The 16,411-nt window shown below is 38.3% G+C and overlaps 1 protein-coding gene and 2 long non-coding RNA genes across 4 annotated transcripts; 1 reads left to right on the top strand and 2 right to left on the bottom strand.

Annotated features, from left to right (window-relative positions):
* Window positions 1–72: 72 nt before the first annotated feature.
* On the bottom strand, window positions 73–5,094 carry LOC110059953 (ryncolin-1-like). The gene is made up of 3 exons (XM_020766668.2): window positions 4,579–5,094; window positions 1,800–1,904; window positions 73–1,261 (listed from the first exon to the last, which is right to left on the bottom strand). The coding sequence occupies exons 2-3, from the start codon at window positions 1,894–1,896 to the stop codon at window positions 624–626; spliced, it is 735 nt and encodes a 244-aa protein (XP_020622327.2). The 5' UTR covers window positions 1,897–1,904; window positions 4,579–5,094; the 3' UTR covers window positions 73–623.
* A 120-nt stretch (window positions 5,095–5,214) lies between these two features.
* On the top strand, window positions 5,215–7,855 carry LOC149117194 (uncharacterized). Its single transcript, XR_016205587.1, has 2 exons — window positions 5,215–6,230; window positions 6,831–7,855. It is a non-coding gene; the product is annotated as an uncharacterized LOC149117194 (long non-coding RNA).
* Window positions 7,856–10,483: 2,628 nt separating this feature from the next.
* Window positions 10,484–13,158, bottom strand: LOC149117195 (uncharacterized). 2 transcript variants are annotated; one of them, XR_016205585.1, is made up of 3 exons: window positions 12,527–13,158; window positions 12,182–12,389; window positions 10,484–11,002 (listed from the first exon to the last, which is right to left on the bottom strand). It is a non-coding gene; the product is annotated as an uncharacterized LOC149117195 (long non-coding RNA). The 2 variants fall into 2 exon arrangements; XR_016205584.1 differs by having other exon boundaries at window positions 12,182–13,158.
* Window positions 13,159–16,411: the final 3,253 nt, after the last annotated feature.

The raw sequence follows: 16,411 nt of genomic DNA on the forward strand, positions 1-16,411 counted from the left end.
CCTCCCCCTTTCTTGTTTAAGTTCATTTTCAAAAGCTGAAGCTTAATTGCAGTATCTTGATAGATGCCTGGGGCCTTTTACAATTAATCTTTATTCATTAAATTGGTTTACAACACTCAATATGTTTCTATGCTCACCCCTCGATTATACTGAACACTCTTAAAATATTCATAGGGAGCTCAAGAAATGGCGACGTCGACGCCGAGGACGACGCCTAGCAAAAAAAGTGAATTAAGAATTTTTTTATACGTTGCTAGCTGGATCCTGTTGAGTACTTCTATCGGTCTAAAACTTTGTTCGAGCTAAAACTCTAGTGCCATTGGTTATAATGCCAGCGAAAAATTTGCGTCGTGATTCATGTTCTTCAAAATACCCAGCTTTGTTCATTTCAAGCAGAGTTTGTCATCTTGCAGACAAAGTCCCTTTTGTAATCTGAAGAACTGTTACAAGCCTTACATGACCGTTGTTCTGCTCATGAAATTTTCTGCTTTTTGTCGTTCTCGTTGCCGTCGTGGTTTGCTTAAGCTCCCTGTTCAAAAATCACTACGGCTAAATTGCCTGTTGTAAGCCCTAGAGACCAGTTATTTTCTTTACTCAAGTCAGTATTACCCTTGTCTTTGGCCCTAGTTAACAGGGCGTAACTTCATTTCGCTGAGCTTCAAGGACTTAAACTTAAGCTTCCCCTTAAACCAAACGATCCCTGGACCGTGAGTTGTTTCTTTCTCCAAGTATTTTCCATTCAGATTAGAGACGAGGCAAGTGTTGAACCACCATCCACCTCTATAGATCTTCGCGCAGTTATGGTTGGACGGATCATTATCCTTGTCCTCGGTAGAGAAGGGCATAGAGTTGTGGAAACTGAGAGCATTCCCTGCCGTTCCACCATACCCACTCACCTCCAATTTGTAATTTGATTTCTCGTCACCAACACTGAAATGCTGATATGTGGCATAAAACTTAGTATGCGGGTTCCTCCAACTCTCCAACTCCACCCTTAGGCTGATCGATCGATTAACTGTCAACAGATGAATGTTATCATTTCCAAGCCAGAAGTCTGACGTCTTTCCCACCTTGCCAAAGCCGCGTTTGTATTCCTCCCATATGCGATGGAAATCAAGGTCACCATTTTCCCTTCTTTGAAACACGGTCCAACCACCACCGTCTGTTTCCATGTCGCAGTAAACTGCAATCCGTTTGGCTCTTGTACCATCTGGATATATCCGGTACACTCTATTTTGAAGTTTTTTAACTTCGGAGCAATCTAATTAAAAAGAATTATGGGATACTTCTTTCATGTTTATACTCAGTGACCCTTGCCCGAAATACAAAGGTCTGTACCGTGTGCGTGTGTTACGTTACAGTACAAATATATGGGTTTGAACGACGGGAAAACGCATCAATACGTTATTAAACTTAAGAATATGAAAAACGTTTGTGTCGCTTCAGCTGCATGTTTCGTTGTTTTCGTTAAAGTTTAAGCATCCTTTCAAGCCCAGCTCGATACTGAATTTCTCCGGTTTTCGCTATCCGGTGGTATGAAGCGTCTAGGAGTATTTCTACTCCCTTATAGATGGGATGCTAGCCTAACGAAAGCCTTTGCTAGCTATAAAACGGCTCAGGAAGCATATTGGCATCGGAATAGCTCATTTTGCCTCGAACGTGGAAACGTTTAAATACAACTACGAACGAATTCCCAAAGAGACTCCACTCAATTCAAATTACCAATGCAAAATGGAATGCAATTTTGCTGCATGCTCCCTTTCCGTCGAAGTTACTTAATTTAGAGTCAGTTTTCTTACCTTTTGGTAAAACCCGAGCCTTTTTCCGCTCTGTAGTTTCGGCCACGGTAAGCACTGTCGCCAGCAGCATTAATAGCCAAAAGGTTGCCGGAGTCATTATATCCTCTGTTGAGAACAAGTAACAGAATGTAAATAGAAAGGAGACAAATTTTGTGGGGTTAGCCGGAAACAAAATTCAGAATCGTCTTGTGTCAGTGCAGGTTTTACTTCGTTACCCGTGTTTGACAGATTTGGGTTACTTAACTGAATATTTGATGAGCGAAATCGATTTTTTTCCCGCGACATTCCTCAAGTTACTTCGGGTCAGCAGAAAAAGCTGAAAGTAGCTTAAATTAAACCGGTTCGATCAGGCAGAATCGTGGAAATGGCCATTCTCGTCCCTAGCTCTTAGTCGGTGGAACCGTGGTACGAAAGTGGCTACGGCGACATGTGATTTGACTTGACCATTTTGATCACTTTTCTGACTTCAACGTTGATTTCCTTCCCGAAATATTCACTGGTTGATTTCCTAAAACCACTCACAGACCTTCAAGAAGTTTAAAACTGGCTTGCGGGGATAATTTTAGTTAAGTCCTCCGTAGCGAAACACATGAACGACACTTCAGGATAGTACTTACTTCTATTTTAATTTAAATTCCCTACATGTCCGCAAAATATAACCAAAATTAAAAACAAATCTATCACCTGCAGCGCTTCATAGCACGCTGTACTATAAAGTCTTTTCGTGCTGTTTTAAATATGAAAATGAAAGTTTCACGCCGGTAGAAGTAGAAAACAAAGTTATATTTTGTTCCGAGCTACACGTAAACGAGCGAGGTTGATCTGAGCTATCCTCAGATAACTGTCCTCAGATAACTGTCAGATATCAATGCGCAGTTCCAATATCACTTTTTGCTGCTGCGAGGCCGTGGCGGTAGCGTTGTTATGCAACTGCTCATCATCAGAAAAAATGTTTTCAAACATCAGCTTCATTTTATTGAAACGGACTAAGCGTAATTAATTCGTACATTTGTGTTTCCTTTGACTTGCAACATAAAATTATTTTGCAAAATCTAAAGGGAGAAAAAGGTTTTTTCTTTTGTAAAGCGCCGTTATTCATCGCCTTCTTGCTCAAGATGGCGACATTCGTAACCTTCACCAAAGGCATTTCTGGTATATTTAAAACACAAAGGGTTCAGAGCCACCTTAAATTTTCAAAACTTTAAGTTGGCTCTGAACCCTATATACAGATTTACAGATGTAAAGTATTTTGATACACTGCATGATTGCAGCATCAAGTGATAAACAGTGGTTATTATGACCCACCAAGCCTAATTGCTGGAGACTGTTTTGAGCCACCTTAATTGAAGACTAAACTGTGAATCTATGACATGAAACTTGCGTCATTAAGGTGACATTCCTCTTTTTCTCCTTCCACGGTCGGTTTTTTTTTTATGTCAACAATCTTTTAAATAGCAAACAAGTTACAGGGCCGTAGTTGGGACGAAAATTCCTACCGAGGAAACATAAGAAAAGAAACGTATTTCTTTAATCTTTATTTCATTATTTAATGTGAGCCTTTAACAGGAAGCTAAAATATTGATACACATTATAACCGAGGCAAGTGTCTCGGTTCACCTGTCATTGGCTACGAAACTTAGTTGCTCATACGTAAATTTCGAAAGCCTATATATATAGTGGACTCTGAAAAGACAGTTTCTGCGTTTTTGGTCTGCATATAGTCTACTGTTAAGTCCAAAAAATGAAAGAAGAAGAACTTTTAGTTGCATTGATCATGACAATACTCAGTGTTTGATTCTGTGATGAAAAATGTGCGAGCAGGGTCTAATGCTTGGTGTCAGCTTCGAATTCCCTCCTACTTCGAGTTGGTCTTTTCTTCGGTTCCCTCGTTTTGTACCGGTCTTTTGAGAAACGCTTCGGCAAGTTACCCATCCACCCTCGTGCATATGGTGAGATCAACGTGCAAGAGGAATTAATTGACAGTTAAACCTTTCAGAACCTGAGACGCGTTTCTCGAAAGACCCGGAAACTTTTCGGGCCCGCAAAGCCATTTTAAGTTAATCTGTATGTAAAAACAGAGAGGTGTATACGCTTGAAATTTCTTGTATGAAGAGAACCTCTGTTCATATTAAGAATACGTGAATAAAACAGCTCTGTAATCATAAGGTTTGAGATTTTGCTATGGCTTTCCGGGACATTCGAGGAACAGGCCCCTTGGGCCGTATCTAGTAAAAAGCAAACCGAGGCACCGGCCTCAGTCATTTTTGTTTTTACTGTTTCTAGTCATCACAAGCACTTTAAATTGATACCGGGGAAGAGAATTTAGCCATGGACATTATTGCTCTATCAGTAATAATTTTTTTTCTGTCTACGCAGTTCCTGAACAGATTGTAGACTATCAATATAGCTCGAACTAATAGGAAATGAATAATGCTCACAAGTTAAATCACTAACGGCGCGATCGTTATGGCTGTTTATTCTAGAGTGATGACCGAAGGGAAATTGTCACTGCTTCTTTAAAAATTCTGACGACAAATGACCAGACAGTTTTTAAATCTTACTAAAAAAAGGGTCGATAAGACCTTCTCATCTTATTAGCTGTTGGCAAGAATCTTTGTAACTGTAACGTCTGGAAACGTAGCGGGCATTTTATTTTATAGCCATTTTAACAAGTGCGCAACAAAACCGACATAATAAGGAGCCCAGACATCGACTAGTAAAGTCTCGAAACTTCCTCAATAAAAATGTCTTAGTGGAGAGCTTTACCATTTTAACTCACCTTTCACGAAATAACTGACTTTTTCCGATTTCTAGTTTCTTCGACGCCGAATTCCCGTCTCGCGAGAAAGATGTGATAGTGCAAAGGGTATGGGAGATTTTAACAGCAGATGATTACTTCAACAGCGATGTCTGCATGCTTTTAAATCATTCTCTCCAGGGAGGTGTTTATGAACGAACAGACATACATGCATTGCTAAGTGGGGTTGTTCAGTAATGGAGCTGTAATTTCGAATTCAATTCACATCTTAAACTGCCTTGCCTTGCAAAGTCACGCCTTATTGTAGTCAGGACCCTTTTCTAGCACTATGGCCGTCACGTTTAGACGAGCTTCCAAGAATTACACAGAAGTTTCAACAGACTTTGCAGATCTCTGTATTCATTTCTGATGCTAGTGTAACAATGAGAAGTGAAATTTATTGAAAAGTGTCAGTGTATTTAAACAGCCACGGGTGGCCTATTAGTAATAGAAGTCCTGCTGTCTGTCCGCTGTACTACTTAGTGAGTCAACTGACCTATTTTGCCCCCCCCCCCCCCAAAAAAAAGCGTAGTGACAGGAACTTCCAACAAATTTTGTTTCCTCCGGATCGATTTGCCAGCTTTCGAATAACAGTTTATCAGACGTACCTACACGCAATCTTTACAAGACCTTGGAGTTATTTGGAGAATCCTTGGGGAGTCTTGGCTGACACAAACAGTTTATAATTTTGTTTTTGTTACCCTTGATTTGCAAGTTCGCCCAGAAGTAGAATGAAGCAAAGCTCTTGGAGTTAGTAAGAGTAACCTACCGAGTTAGTAATGTGCTTCAGTTTTTCACCCGTCGGCAGTATTTCTTACTTATGTGTTAACACAGCCTTTATGAAGCTTTAGGCTTCTACCAGTTTCTTTGGTCCAATCACGGTTTGTTTGCCTCAGTACTAAGTTTGGTTTGTTTCGGCGAAATCAAACTTCAGCTTCCTTGAACTCGCCAGTCGTTTCAAAATTATGGATCATTTTTGGTCTACAATCAACTGATCAACCTTTGATGAGTCAAATATCGTTATTGACTGGATCAAAAAAAAAAAACAAAAAAAAAAAACAGTACTCCACCCCTACCAGGGGCGGGGCAGAAGACTCTTGAAATTTTCGTATAGGCATCATCCAACAAAAAATAACGTCGCATCCGGTTTAAACTGCGCTTCGCGGCTCGCTTCACAAAGCGAGAAAATGGCGTTTCGATTACTCATGATTTCCCTCTATTTGTAAACCATCAGTTTTGTTTCATTCTATATTGAGTATGGAAGGATGTTGCAGACACATTACTTCGACTTTTGAAGCAAAAATTTCGGGAAAAGAGAAAAGTTTATCATTGTTTTGAAGCAAAATAACGGAGAGCCTTCCGTCATCGTCGGGCGAATTTTACACATTTGCAAAACTGGTGTTGTTCCGACTTTTGGTTCTTGTTGTTCGTGATTTAGTGATAACAATAAGTGCAATAACCTATAATGTTAACAACAACCTGGATGAAGTATTTCTGGCCATAGTTTGCACTGTGTACTACGGGAACATAATTAACAGAAGCCGTTTAGCTCCGAAAGTCGCTGTCACCAGAGCTTTTGTTGCTCTTGGCTCACGTGTGTTGGTGGAAGAGACAAGCTGGATCGCATGCTGAAGGTCAGTATCCCACATTCTTACATCTCTCGTTGAAGAGTGTTGTTTTCAGTAAGATACAGTACATATGTATCGGTAGTTTGGGGTCATCAGTCTCTCTCTCTTTGGTGAGTGCTTTTAAAACGCCCAGTAAAAACTTGATTCACGGCATGGAAACTTATGCCTCGCTGGATCGATATTCGAGCAAGATTTTGAAGTTCTAGTCCTCTTTAAAAGTAATTAAATCAATGATTCAAATCCAAGCCATCAGAGGGAATCTGCAATTGAAGCTGCCCTAAGTTAAGGTCCTGTTTATGGACCTTCCCCTTTGAAAATCGTGGGGGTGTTCTTTGAGGCAACACAGGTCCCATTTGTATGGTCTCGGGTACCCGGGATAACCCTCCCCTTGAGGCAACTTTATCAAGTGTTTGTATGAGAAAATGCAGCCCCTGTAGGCCGAGTAAAAGTTGACCCTGCATGATTATTCGTAACTCTTATTGAATAATCAAATGTGCAACTATCCCTCTTTGTTTAAGTTTCCCTCACTCATTTGATCAGAGTGGGTTTTGCTGAGTTAATTTTCTCTTCTTTGATACAAATTGCTGCTTTAAATCTTAAATCTAGGCATTACGTGACACTCGCCATGCCGAGAGTTGTTCCAGTTAGGTGAGCCAAAGTGTTTATGTATACCCAAAGAAAAGTTGTTGGTTACTTTACCTGCCAAGGCGAGTCAACTTGCCCACCTGAATTGTCTCGCCCCCAAGTCTGGTTCATCATCCTTGTGTAAACGGTTGGTTGAATTTTGCAAAGAAATAAGTGAAAAGTTAGCTCCGCCAGGGTAACTCGGGGAAAGGGTTGTCTCTGGTACACAAGAGCCATTCTATTTTATTTCCATTTTCCCTCTTCCTCTTCCAACTGATTATGCAAAATATAATGTCCAAAATCTTTATGGATACTGGTGTTTGAGAGTGTCATCTTTATCACTACTGTGGAATGTACCTCACCATACAGCCACCCCCGTTAACACAGCCACCTAGTTATTATGGCCACTCTATTCTGGCTCAAACAAAAGCTCAGTCGGTCATTTTCTTATTTATTAATTATACAGTCAGATTTTTGTGACCTGTTGGTGACCAGATTAACAGAATTCTGGCACATTGTAGGAGTAATTTATATACAATTTACAGCAAGCAACAGGCATCATTTTGTTAGTGAAGTCCCATGCATATATGTAACTCTTGATTATTTTGAGATTTTATCTTTATTATGTCATCAAGGCAATAATATTTTGATTCCTGCTCCAGCGGTAGGAGCGGGGAACTCTCCTCTATGTGCTATATACAGCTGTGCAGCCCCAAAGGGTATGGTTATTCAGCCGTTTTGGTCATAAATACTCTAGGGTAAGGCTTTTGCCCTCTAGTCTTTCAGTTGTTATGTTTTTTAGAATAAGCTGCCTCAATTTTCATCATTATTGATAAGACCATCAACAAAAGTCCTTCAAAACTTATGTTTAGGGCAACTGTAGCAGTCGCAACAGTCATAAATGGGGTAGGGAAAATCACAGATTATGGTCATAAATAGGTTAAGAGTTTAACTTTTGTGAAGAGGGCTGCACTGACCCCCACCCAATTTTTCTGGGATGTACAAAACACATTTTCTTAGCAGTTACTACAGTGTTGCTTTAGTAAATCAAAATAGTACTAATTGCAGCCAGTTACTTTATAAAAGTATAACCCCTCCAGCTCAGAAGCCTTCACAAAGTACATGTAATATCCGGTGCTAACAATTTTTTTTTGCGGCTGATTAAAATTTGGTATTAAATTGTACTGAACTGGTGCAGATTTAATATACATTATATTTTATCACACTTAGTTCACTTATTTTAAGACTACTCAGCAGCAACTAGTACCTCTTGTATGACCATGCAGTAACAGTATATTCCAAACAAAAAAAAGTACATGTATATGTATTACTATCCTGCCTGGAAGAGTGTGTAGAGAGAGCACACAGTGCAGTGCCCTACTGTATGTCTTTTGTTAGGTATAATAATCTTAAATTTAGAAGACTCATATTGATCTTAGAATTCACAAAAAAGTTGATTTCTTGACAACTCTCCTTTAGTTGTGTCACTTCATAATAAATTAACAGTTTGGTATGTTGTAGCATAGAACTTTAATTAATTAAGTTATCGCACCGGTATCACAGAGGTCATGGGTTAGAATCCAGTTCACACCTAATTTTTTTTTCAGGCTATAATTTCACCTTTGCTTAACCCGTACGAAACGAGCAGATCTGCAGCAGATCTGCAACAGATCTGTTTTGACAAAAACAGATCAACTGCAGACTAATTTATCGTCTGCAGAGTCTGTTTTCAGTCTGCTGCAGACGTTGAGCTTGAAAACTCTTCCCGATTTTAAGACTGCAGACGAAAACAGACGAACAACAGATCTGCAGAATATCTGCAGCGTCTGCAGATGATCTGCAACACGTTGAAGTCCAAAAACCGGATCGATAGACCATTCATTATATCGTCACTTCGGTATAAACCTTAGTTGGATCAGTCATGACTGGTTCGTTTTGAGATGAATAAAATAGTTCGATTCTACGAATAAAAAGATAGTCGAACATTGAAAATGCGTAAATAAGAGGCATAAATGGTCAGCCACTTACGTACAACGTGCTAGTAAATCAAATGTTATACGTCAATTGAACACTTAAATTAAATGATAAATACACTTTAATTTATTCTTATTATATAGGGATTAGACACATATGCCTAACACATTCTTTCAATAAAATTTAAGAGCACTGCAGGGCACATTGGTGTTAAATTCCCAGTTCCAAATGCTCAGGGAAAAGCATTTCATCGATCGACATATCAGTGTTGATAGAACAACGATACGAAAGTTGAAGTCAACACGTGAATGAATCATGAAAAGTGGAATACGATGGTTAAATTTCTGTACTATGATTATTTTTCTTATACCTACAACAGCTTCAAAACATAAGGAGACGTTCTTAAAATCTTGATGTCTTCTACGCCCCGGAAATGGCAGAGGTGAAATGCATCACGTTTCAAACCATCATTACCTTACAAGAATGAGTCAGTAACGCAGACCCTGATTTGCATAACCGGGTGACCTAAGTGGCATGTTTGTTAGTGACAAGAAATGTGATGCCTCAATTTGGGGGTATAAACATGTAAGTATATCGCAGCCATGAAGAAAATGAAATAAATGTACAAATTATCTTTACCTTTATTTGCTGTTCTCGACAAAGAGAGAAAACCACAAGTGAAATCTCATCGGCCGCTGCGAATATGACAGATTCTCCTGGCTGGTACCCGACACCTGTCACACTTGAACCGTCCAATAAGAGTAGGAGATGTTGCTGACACTGATATTCCTTTCAATTGAAGTGTCACATTCAAAGTTTGCGCGCAAACAAGACAGTCTGTAAGAAATTGCTTTTTGACATAAAAAGATGACTTTTGCTATAGTTCTTTGGACGGAAGAAGATTTATATAGCGTCGCAAGTGCTTCGCAGGTACATTATGCCGGAGAAATCTTCGAGGGCTTAGACGCCATGGTTGACTGGGAAGAGGGAAAGAAAGGAAGGAGGACCAGTAAAAATACTCCCTACCCAGGGAAAATTATTAAGACTGGAGGTTGGTGGTTTTTCAACTGTTTTAAGACCTCTTTTAATGTAACATTCCAGTTTAACTTAACTCTGATGATCGTTCAAAAAACAGGGTAATTATCAGAGGTGAACGGCAAATCGAGAAACAATTTTATTCACAGCATTCTTCCCGAAATCATATTTACTAAGTTTGGAGTAACGGTGACGCGATTTACAGATTTTTACTGTTTGAGCAGATTTACGTGCACATTGCACATACGTAGCTGTAGTTAATAGTAACATTTAAAGACCAGTTCAGGACGCTTGGAACATTTAAATGGGTAGTTTTTGAAATGAACAGGCAATCCAGCCATGCAATTTCTTAAGTAGAATAAATTAATTTTGGAGCGCAAAATAGAGGTAAATGTGACTTTATGAAGCCTGTGAGCTTTTATCTGTAGCTTCCAATAGATATTTATGTACAAAATATAAAATTTCTGGAAACAAACTGGAGTAGGACTGAGTGGCACTTTAGTTATGTAGTCAACTTACACAAGAAGGTTGGCAATTTTTGGGTTTTATTCTGACTTTCTGTACCTAAAACTATTCAACTCTTTTGTAGACTCTTCACAAGGCAGCGGAAACTAACTCCAACTCGGTAGGTTCAACAATCGATTTAATAACCAATTTAGTATTACAATCAAACCGTCTAGTAGTATTAGTATTACAATCAAACCGTCTAGTAGTATTAGTAGTACAATCAAACCGTCTAGTAGTATTAGTAGTACAATCAAACTCGTGATATACGCACAGGCTAGTATTAAGCAGTTCTGTTCGATTTTAATTTAATGATTAGGTTCGAGAACTTGCCGTCTGGTAATCAAGATGAGAGTAAAAAATACTACGTTGCAGGCCCTGGGAAACAAGAACTTGTGCCAGGATCTGGAATCTACATATCCTCAGCTAAACTTAACTCCATTCACATACAGTCAATGCGATAAAGACCCCAAGAAATTATACTTGCTGTTAATTGAAGCCTTCTTCAGTGAGGAGACTCTGGCAACAAGTCTTGCCCATGGCTCCCGAACACAGACAAGCAAAGCGGGTGTGCTTCATTAGTAAGGCTCTGAATCAAGATGTGGTGAAGACTTTAAAGGGCAAGGGCATCAGGCAGTAACCTGTAGAAACATACGTACACAAACACACATGATCAGAGATGATGTGTCGCATTTTTGTAATCATATTGCTATAATTGCGATAATAATAAACTGACTACTTTTAAAAGTAATACATACATGTAGTTTACTAATATATTTTTATTTTTTATAGCGTATGTTGGAAGGTTTGTCACTCTCAACGAACTGAAGTTTTCCGTATCCCAGATGAACCGCATTTTAACAAACAAAGTTGGAACAGCCAAAAGAAAAAAACTCAGGGAAGTATAGATAAGCTGTAACTAAATAAGAATGGAAAGTTCTACCAAAGTACATGTGTTTTTGTGACCGTGACCGTCTCTACGAAATGAAAACAGCTCACAGTGTTTCTCTCAGTATCAGTATAATATAACAATATGTATCCAAGTTATTTATTTCTTCCTTTGGCGTGAAAAGTGCAAAATTGATATTACACTGATATGAGGCTAAATGCTTAAATCATCGATAAAACTCCCTCAGTAGTTTTTTTCATTTTGGTGCGAACAAAAAACAGATATCAAGATAATTCTTCACTCAGTAACTTGCAGTGCTCGAATTGCCGCGTGACATACTTATTGTATTTTGGACTTAAAAAATGAAGAAAACATTTTGCGAGAAAATGGGCTTATTGAAGCAATAGAAGAAGTTGTTGAACGGAAAAAAAAATGTAGTTTTTTCATAATGCGATCGAACAATGTAAACAAACGAGTATTAGTTGAGCGAAGAGAATGAAACATTTTGTCGAATCACTAAAAATATTTACAAAGAGTTAGTAATTTCTCACAGCATGGATTAAACTCATGTTTAGTTTTTGTTTAGAGCAGTGTGTGAATCAAGTTATTTGCGGGTGTATTATGTTTATTCCGAGTGTTTGGATGTGTGCTGTTGAACACACGAAATCTACAACGCTTGACAGTAAACTCATTTATTGAGAATACTGTATGTCTTGAAAAATCTGGATTTACTCACTGCAGTGACTTAGAAACCGACCTTATGAAAAGGTCACACTAAAAGTAACATTTAATCATTGGTCCCATATCGTGAATAATCTTTTGACTGGTCTGTAAAAACTGAATATGTCAAGTTGGCTTTAGGTTTTACTTTTATTGCTACCTACTAGAATACAATTCACTATCTAAACTTGTTACAAATGTGTAAGCGTACTTTCTCAGTATGCGTTAACAGTGCGGGTCAAGATTCCGTCAGTGTTCCGTAAACTCTTGGTAGCGACCTCTCTTTATTACGGTCTTCGCTCGGCCCTGGTGTGCTGGAATATTAGTGACACATGTTCGAAACAAGCCGTTCAGGGATCGAAGGTTAGTGCACCATAGACTTTAGGCCACAGTAGAATGCTGCAACGTGAACCGAGTACCTAATAAACAAATATTTTTGATATCTGTTGATATATGTAAGTAAGCTACGAAGCCAATGAAAAAATTGATACATAAGGCGAACAAAAACTCGATAAGCGGTCGCTGTTGTGCATTATTTATGTACTCTATGACTTACCTCTTTCGTTCCTTTAAACTGGCTTCATGTCAAGCAGGTGCCGAGCACAGACGAGAAGGAAATGAATCTCACTTAGTGTCCAGTTTACTCGATCTCGTTTCTGTAAATAACCTGCCAAGCGAACCAAAAAAAGCACGCGAAGCCTAGCCTGCGAGCAAGCTCCCTTGTCGCTCGCAGGCTACGTGAAGCCTAGATTTTTTGAAAGGAGTGCTTGCTACCCGAGGTTTTTTTATTCATTTGGAATATGTGGAAAATGTCACGCTAAGAAAATACTTTAAATTCCTGCTAGTGATATTATTTGCTTTATCTGTCAACATTAATTGTTTACTTTTGATGAATAACAAACCGACCTCCTCTGTCTATCTTTTAAATAAACGTTGTTTGATTGGTGCATTTTGTGGGCTTTTTGTTTAACATGATAGGCTGATTTCGTCTGCAGAGCGTCTGCAAATTTGCAGACTTGTTGCAGATCATCGCTGCAGACGCTCTGCAGACATTCTGCAGATATTCTGCAGACATTCTGCAGACATTCTGCAGATGATCTGCAGATAATCTGTAGATCATCTGTAGATTATCTGCAGATCTGCTACAGATGTGCCAGCAGATCTGTAACAGACTATAAACAGATCTGCTCGTTTCGTACGGGAAGTTGTGTATAGTACGTTGCAATGATCAATCATGTCTTTATAAGTTGATCAATGTATATATGTCCCACTGACTTATACTTCAACATTTTATCTTAAAGTTGTTTATTTGTTTTATTGTGTGGTTCTAGAAAATGTCCATACCCACCCCAAGGAGATTATTGGAAATTCCAGGGATGGGTCGGGTCTCAAAAGCCAACCTTTTTAAAGAAAAGTATTAATAAAAATTGGAATTTCCATAGGGATGGGATGGGGAGATCTCTGTTTAATAAATACATAAATAATATGTACAGACCCATTATCTGATGTGAAGACTGTGCAATATATCCTGGCCAACAAGTTGCCAAGGTGTAGCATCCTTGTTATCAATTTCAAGTACCAAATTAAAGAAGATCAGCATGTTAGATGGGAGAGGGGAATTTTTCAAAATATCATAAACTAAAAATATATATATTTTCCAAACTCAATCATGTTAGTAGTGTTAGTGTCTATTTATTTATTTATTTGTTTATTTATTTATTTATTAATGAATACCTGTGAAGAGATAGTCATACATTCTTGCAAATATTCTGGGAGTCTCCCACATACCATTTAGATCATCCAGTCTCAGTGGGGACAGTGCTATTATGATGCAATTTGCAGATGTGCTACATAATATGAGCTTAACAGTTTTGTTACCATGGCAACAGACTGCATTTCAGACCTTCCCTGATATTCTAGGCTTTTCTGGCCACCTCATGGCCTTGATTAATGTTTTTCAAGCTGAAAATCACTGCATTATTGAAATTGGGTTAGAGGGGACTGGAAAAGATTGAGTTGCCAATTGGGAACATATTTTTATAGCCATATTAGTGTGTTGCCTGTAGAACTATAAGGCTACCAAGTTTCAATGATCTCTGCTGTATATATGATATATATATTAGCATGTCAAATCATTGAGTTGAATTTATGCTGCTGACATTTACATGTACTGTAAGGTGTTGAAGAGAATTTTGCAGGGGAATTTGGTGTGTTTATTGAATTGCCAGAGGTTGGTTGGCTGGTTTTGTTATTGCTTTGTCATTATCTTCCATGTATTTTTTTTAAAAGCAGAGTGGTTGGTGGCAAAAGCAAAACTGGCAATATTCTCACTTACCTGTGTTTCTAAAGTCATGTTTTTAGGTTTTTGTGGTCAATCTATTAGTAGTTGCACTGTCTTAAATTACAATAGAAAAGATGTGATATTAATTATGTAAGTTATACTTTGGTATCGTTCATACCAAAATTATAGTATTTTCTGGTTCAATGTTTGCCTCTGCATTAATTTGATTAAACTACTGTAGTTTATTTTTTAATGGAATTTAATTCTGTCAAAAGGGAGGTGGGAATCTGAGAACAATAGTGAACTAGACCAACAAATATACAGAAATCTACCACCATTGCTTTCATGGCTGAGTGGAGATGAATCTAAGTCAGACCAAAATTAGAAAAAAAATTACTGATTTATTGGAGGGTTGAAATGGGATCCTGGCTATGGGAGAGTAGGAATCGGGGCTGAGGGGGGTGGGTGGTGTGCTTGTGAATATAAGAACCTCTCTGAAAGTGAGAACAAACTGTAGGTTTGAAAAGTTTAAAGCAGAGGTAAAAATTATACTTTAATATATCTTGTTTATTAAGGTGGTAATGAGCATAATACCCACTTAGGGTGAGTCATTGAAACAATGACATAATTTATGTTTGTCTTTTTCAGAATTTCCCTACAAAGATCACAAGGTACAAGGGAAGAGGCAAAAATAGAATTTTAAGTGTTAAAACATATGTTTTGATCATCAGTTTGGGCCTCTCTCTGAAGCTGCATAGTATACTTGAGGATCATGTTATACCCATTTTAACTCAAAATACAAATGGAAACTTGCAGTGACAATCACTTAATCTCTTGGCACTGTTTTGTTTTTTAATAATTGCCTTTTTCACAAAACAATAATTTGAACATCTTTGTTTCACAAGCTGGGAGGGGGGGGGGGGAAGGGGTATTCTACAAAGTTTTAAATGGAAAGCCCTTATCTCAAGGTCCATTACCCCTTACCCTTTTGTATACATTTGTACCATTTTGATAGAAATGGCACCTCTTTTGTCGACCTTACATTGCAAAAGGGTAAATTTACCCCTTTAACAAACCTATTTAAGAATGCTGCATCCCTTTTCTATTCCCTTGGAAAGAAGTTAATAAATAATATTATAGAATCTCTTCATTCTGGCTGAGGAGAGTAAATAAGAGCTTTTCAACAACATTTTAGAACCAGAAGAATGGAATCCCTAAATGACAGATTTTCCTACCCTTTCATACACCTCAACTTGTGAAATCCCTATCATTAATTTTATACCTGAAGCCTGAAAAAGGTACTCATTGTGAGCTGAGCGTCCCCATATAGGTCATTACAGAGAGCCTTCCCACATACACAAGTCAGGAACTCTTGACAAGTACTGTAAGTAGATGCTGGCTTTAAGACTGGTCTGAACCAGCTTCAGTTTTTTTTAGCACAAACTTGTTGCTCTCTGTCAATTTCTAGTACAAAACCTTTTCTTTGCTGATCTGGTCCAAGTTCACAGACACTAGCATCACTCTCACGACACTGACTCTATCACTGTCACTCACAGTCTGATTCTTCAGTTTCACTGCACCATGCTTCATCATCACCCATCATTGTTAAACATGAGTTCATTAGCTTGTAAAATTCACCAGCCTGGCAGTGTCACTGTTGCTATTGCCTGTTCCCAGACTTCCTTTTATGGCTAGGTGTAGGGGCATGAAATTTCACTACTGTTTACGAACAATTTGTTTAGATGGCATATTGAAAGTGATGAATTACTGAAAATTGTCACTATTGCTAGTGTTCTCTCGTTTCCTTAGGGATTGAAATATCTTGATGTAAGATTACAAAGAGAAAGCACACTGAAATATAATGCACAATTTTTTTTAGTAACCTTTCAAAATGGGTTGCCAATATGAGAGGGATTAATAGATGAGGAACTTGGTCTGCAAACAGGGCAAATGAGAGGGTTTGAAGAAATTAAAGGTGCATGCTTGACCTCAGTTGGGGGGGGGGGTATTGGAACTTAGCGCTGCTGACGTCAAACGCTGTTGAAACGGAAAAATAAATTTGATTATAAATGAGAAAAAACCACGACATGTCCAAATTATTTAATTGCCGTTAAAACTAATCCTCTTGCTTTTTTTTAAGGGGTTCACGGCCTGCCTGTA

The sequence above is a fragment of the Orbicella faveolata genome, unplaced genomic scaffold, assembly GCF_042242905.1.
Source record: "Orbicella faveolata isolate gen_17 unplaced genomic scaffold, um_ofav_v1 contig_12, whole genome shotgun sequence".
Classification (NCBI taxonomy): Eukaryota; Metazoa; Cnidaria; class Anthozoa; order Scleractinia; family Merulinidae; genus Orbicella; species Orbicella faveolata.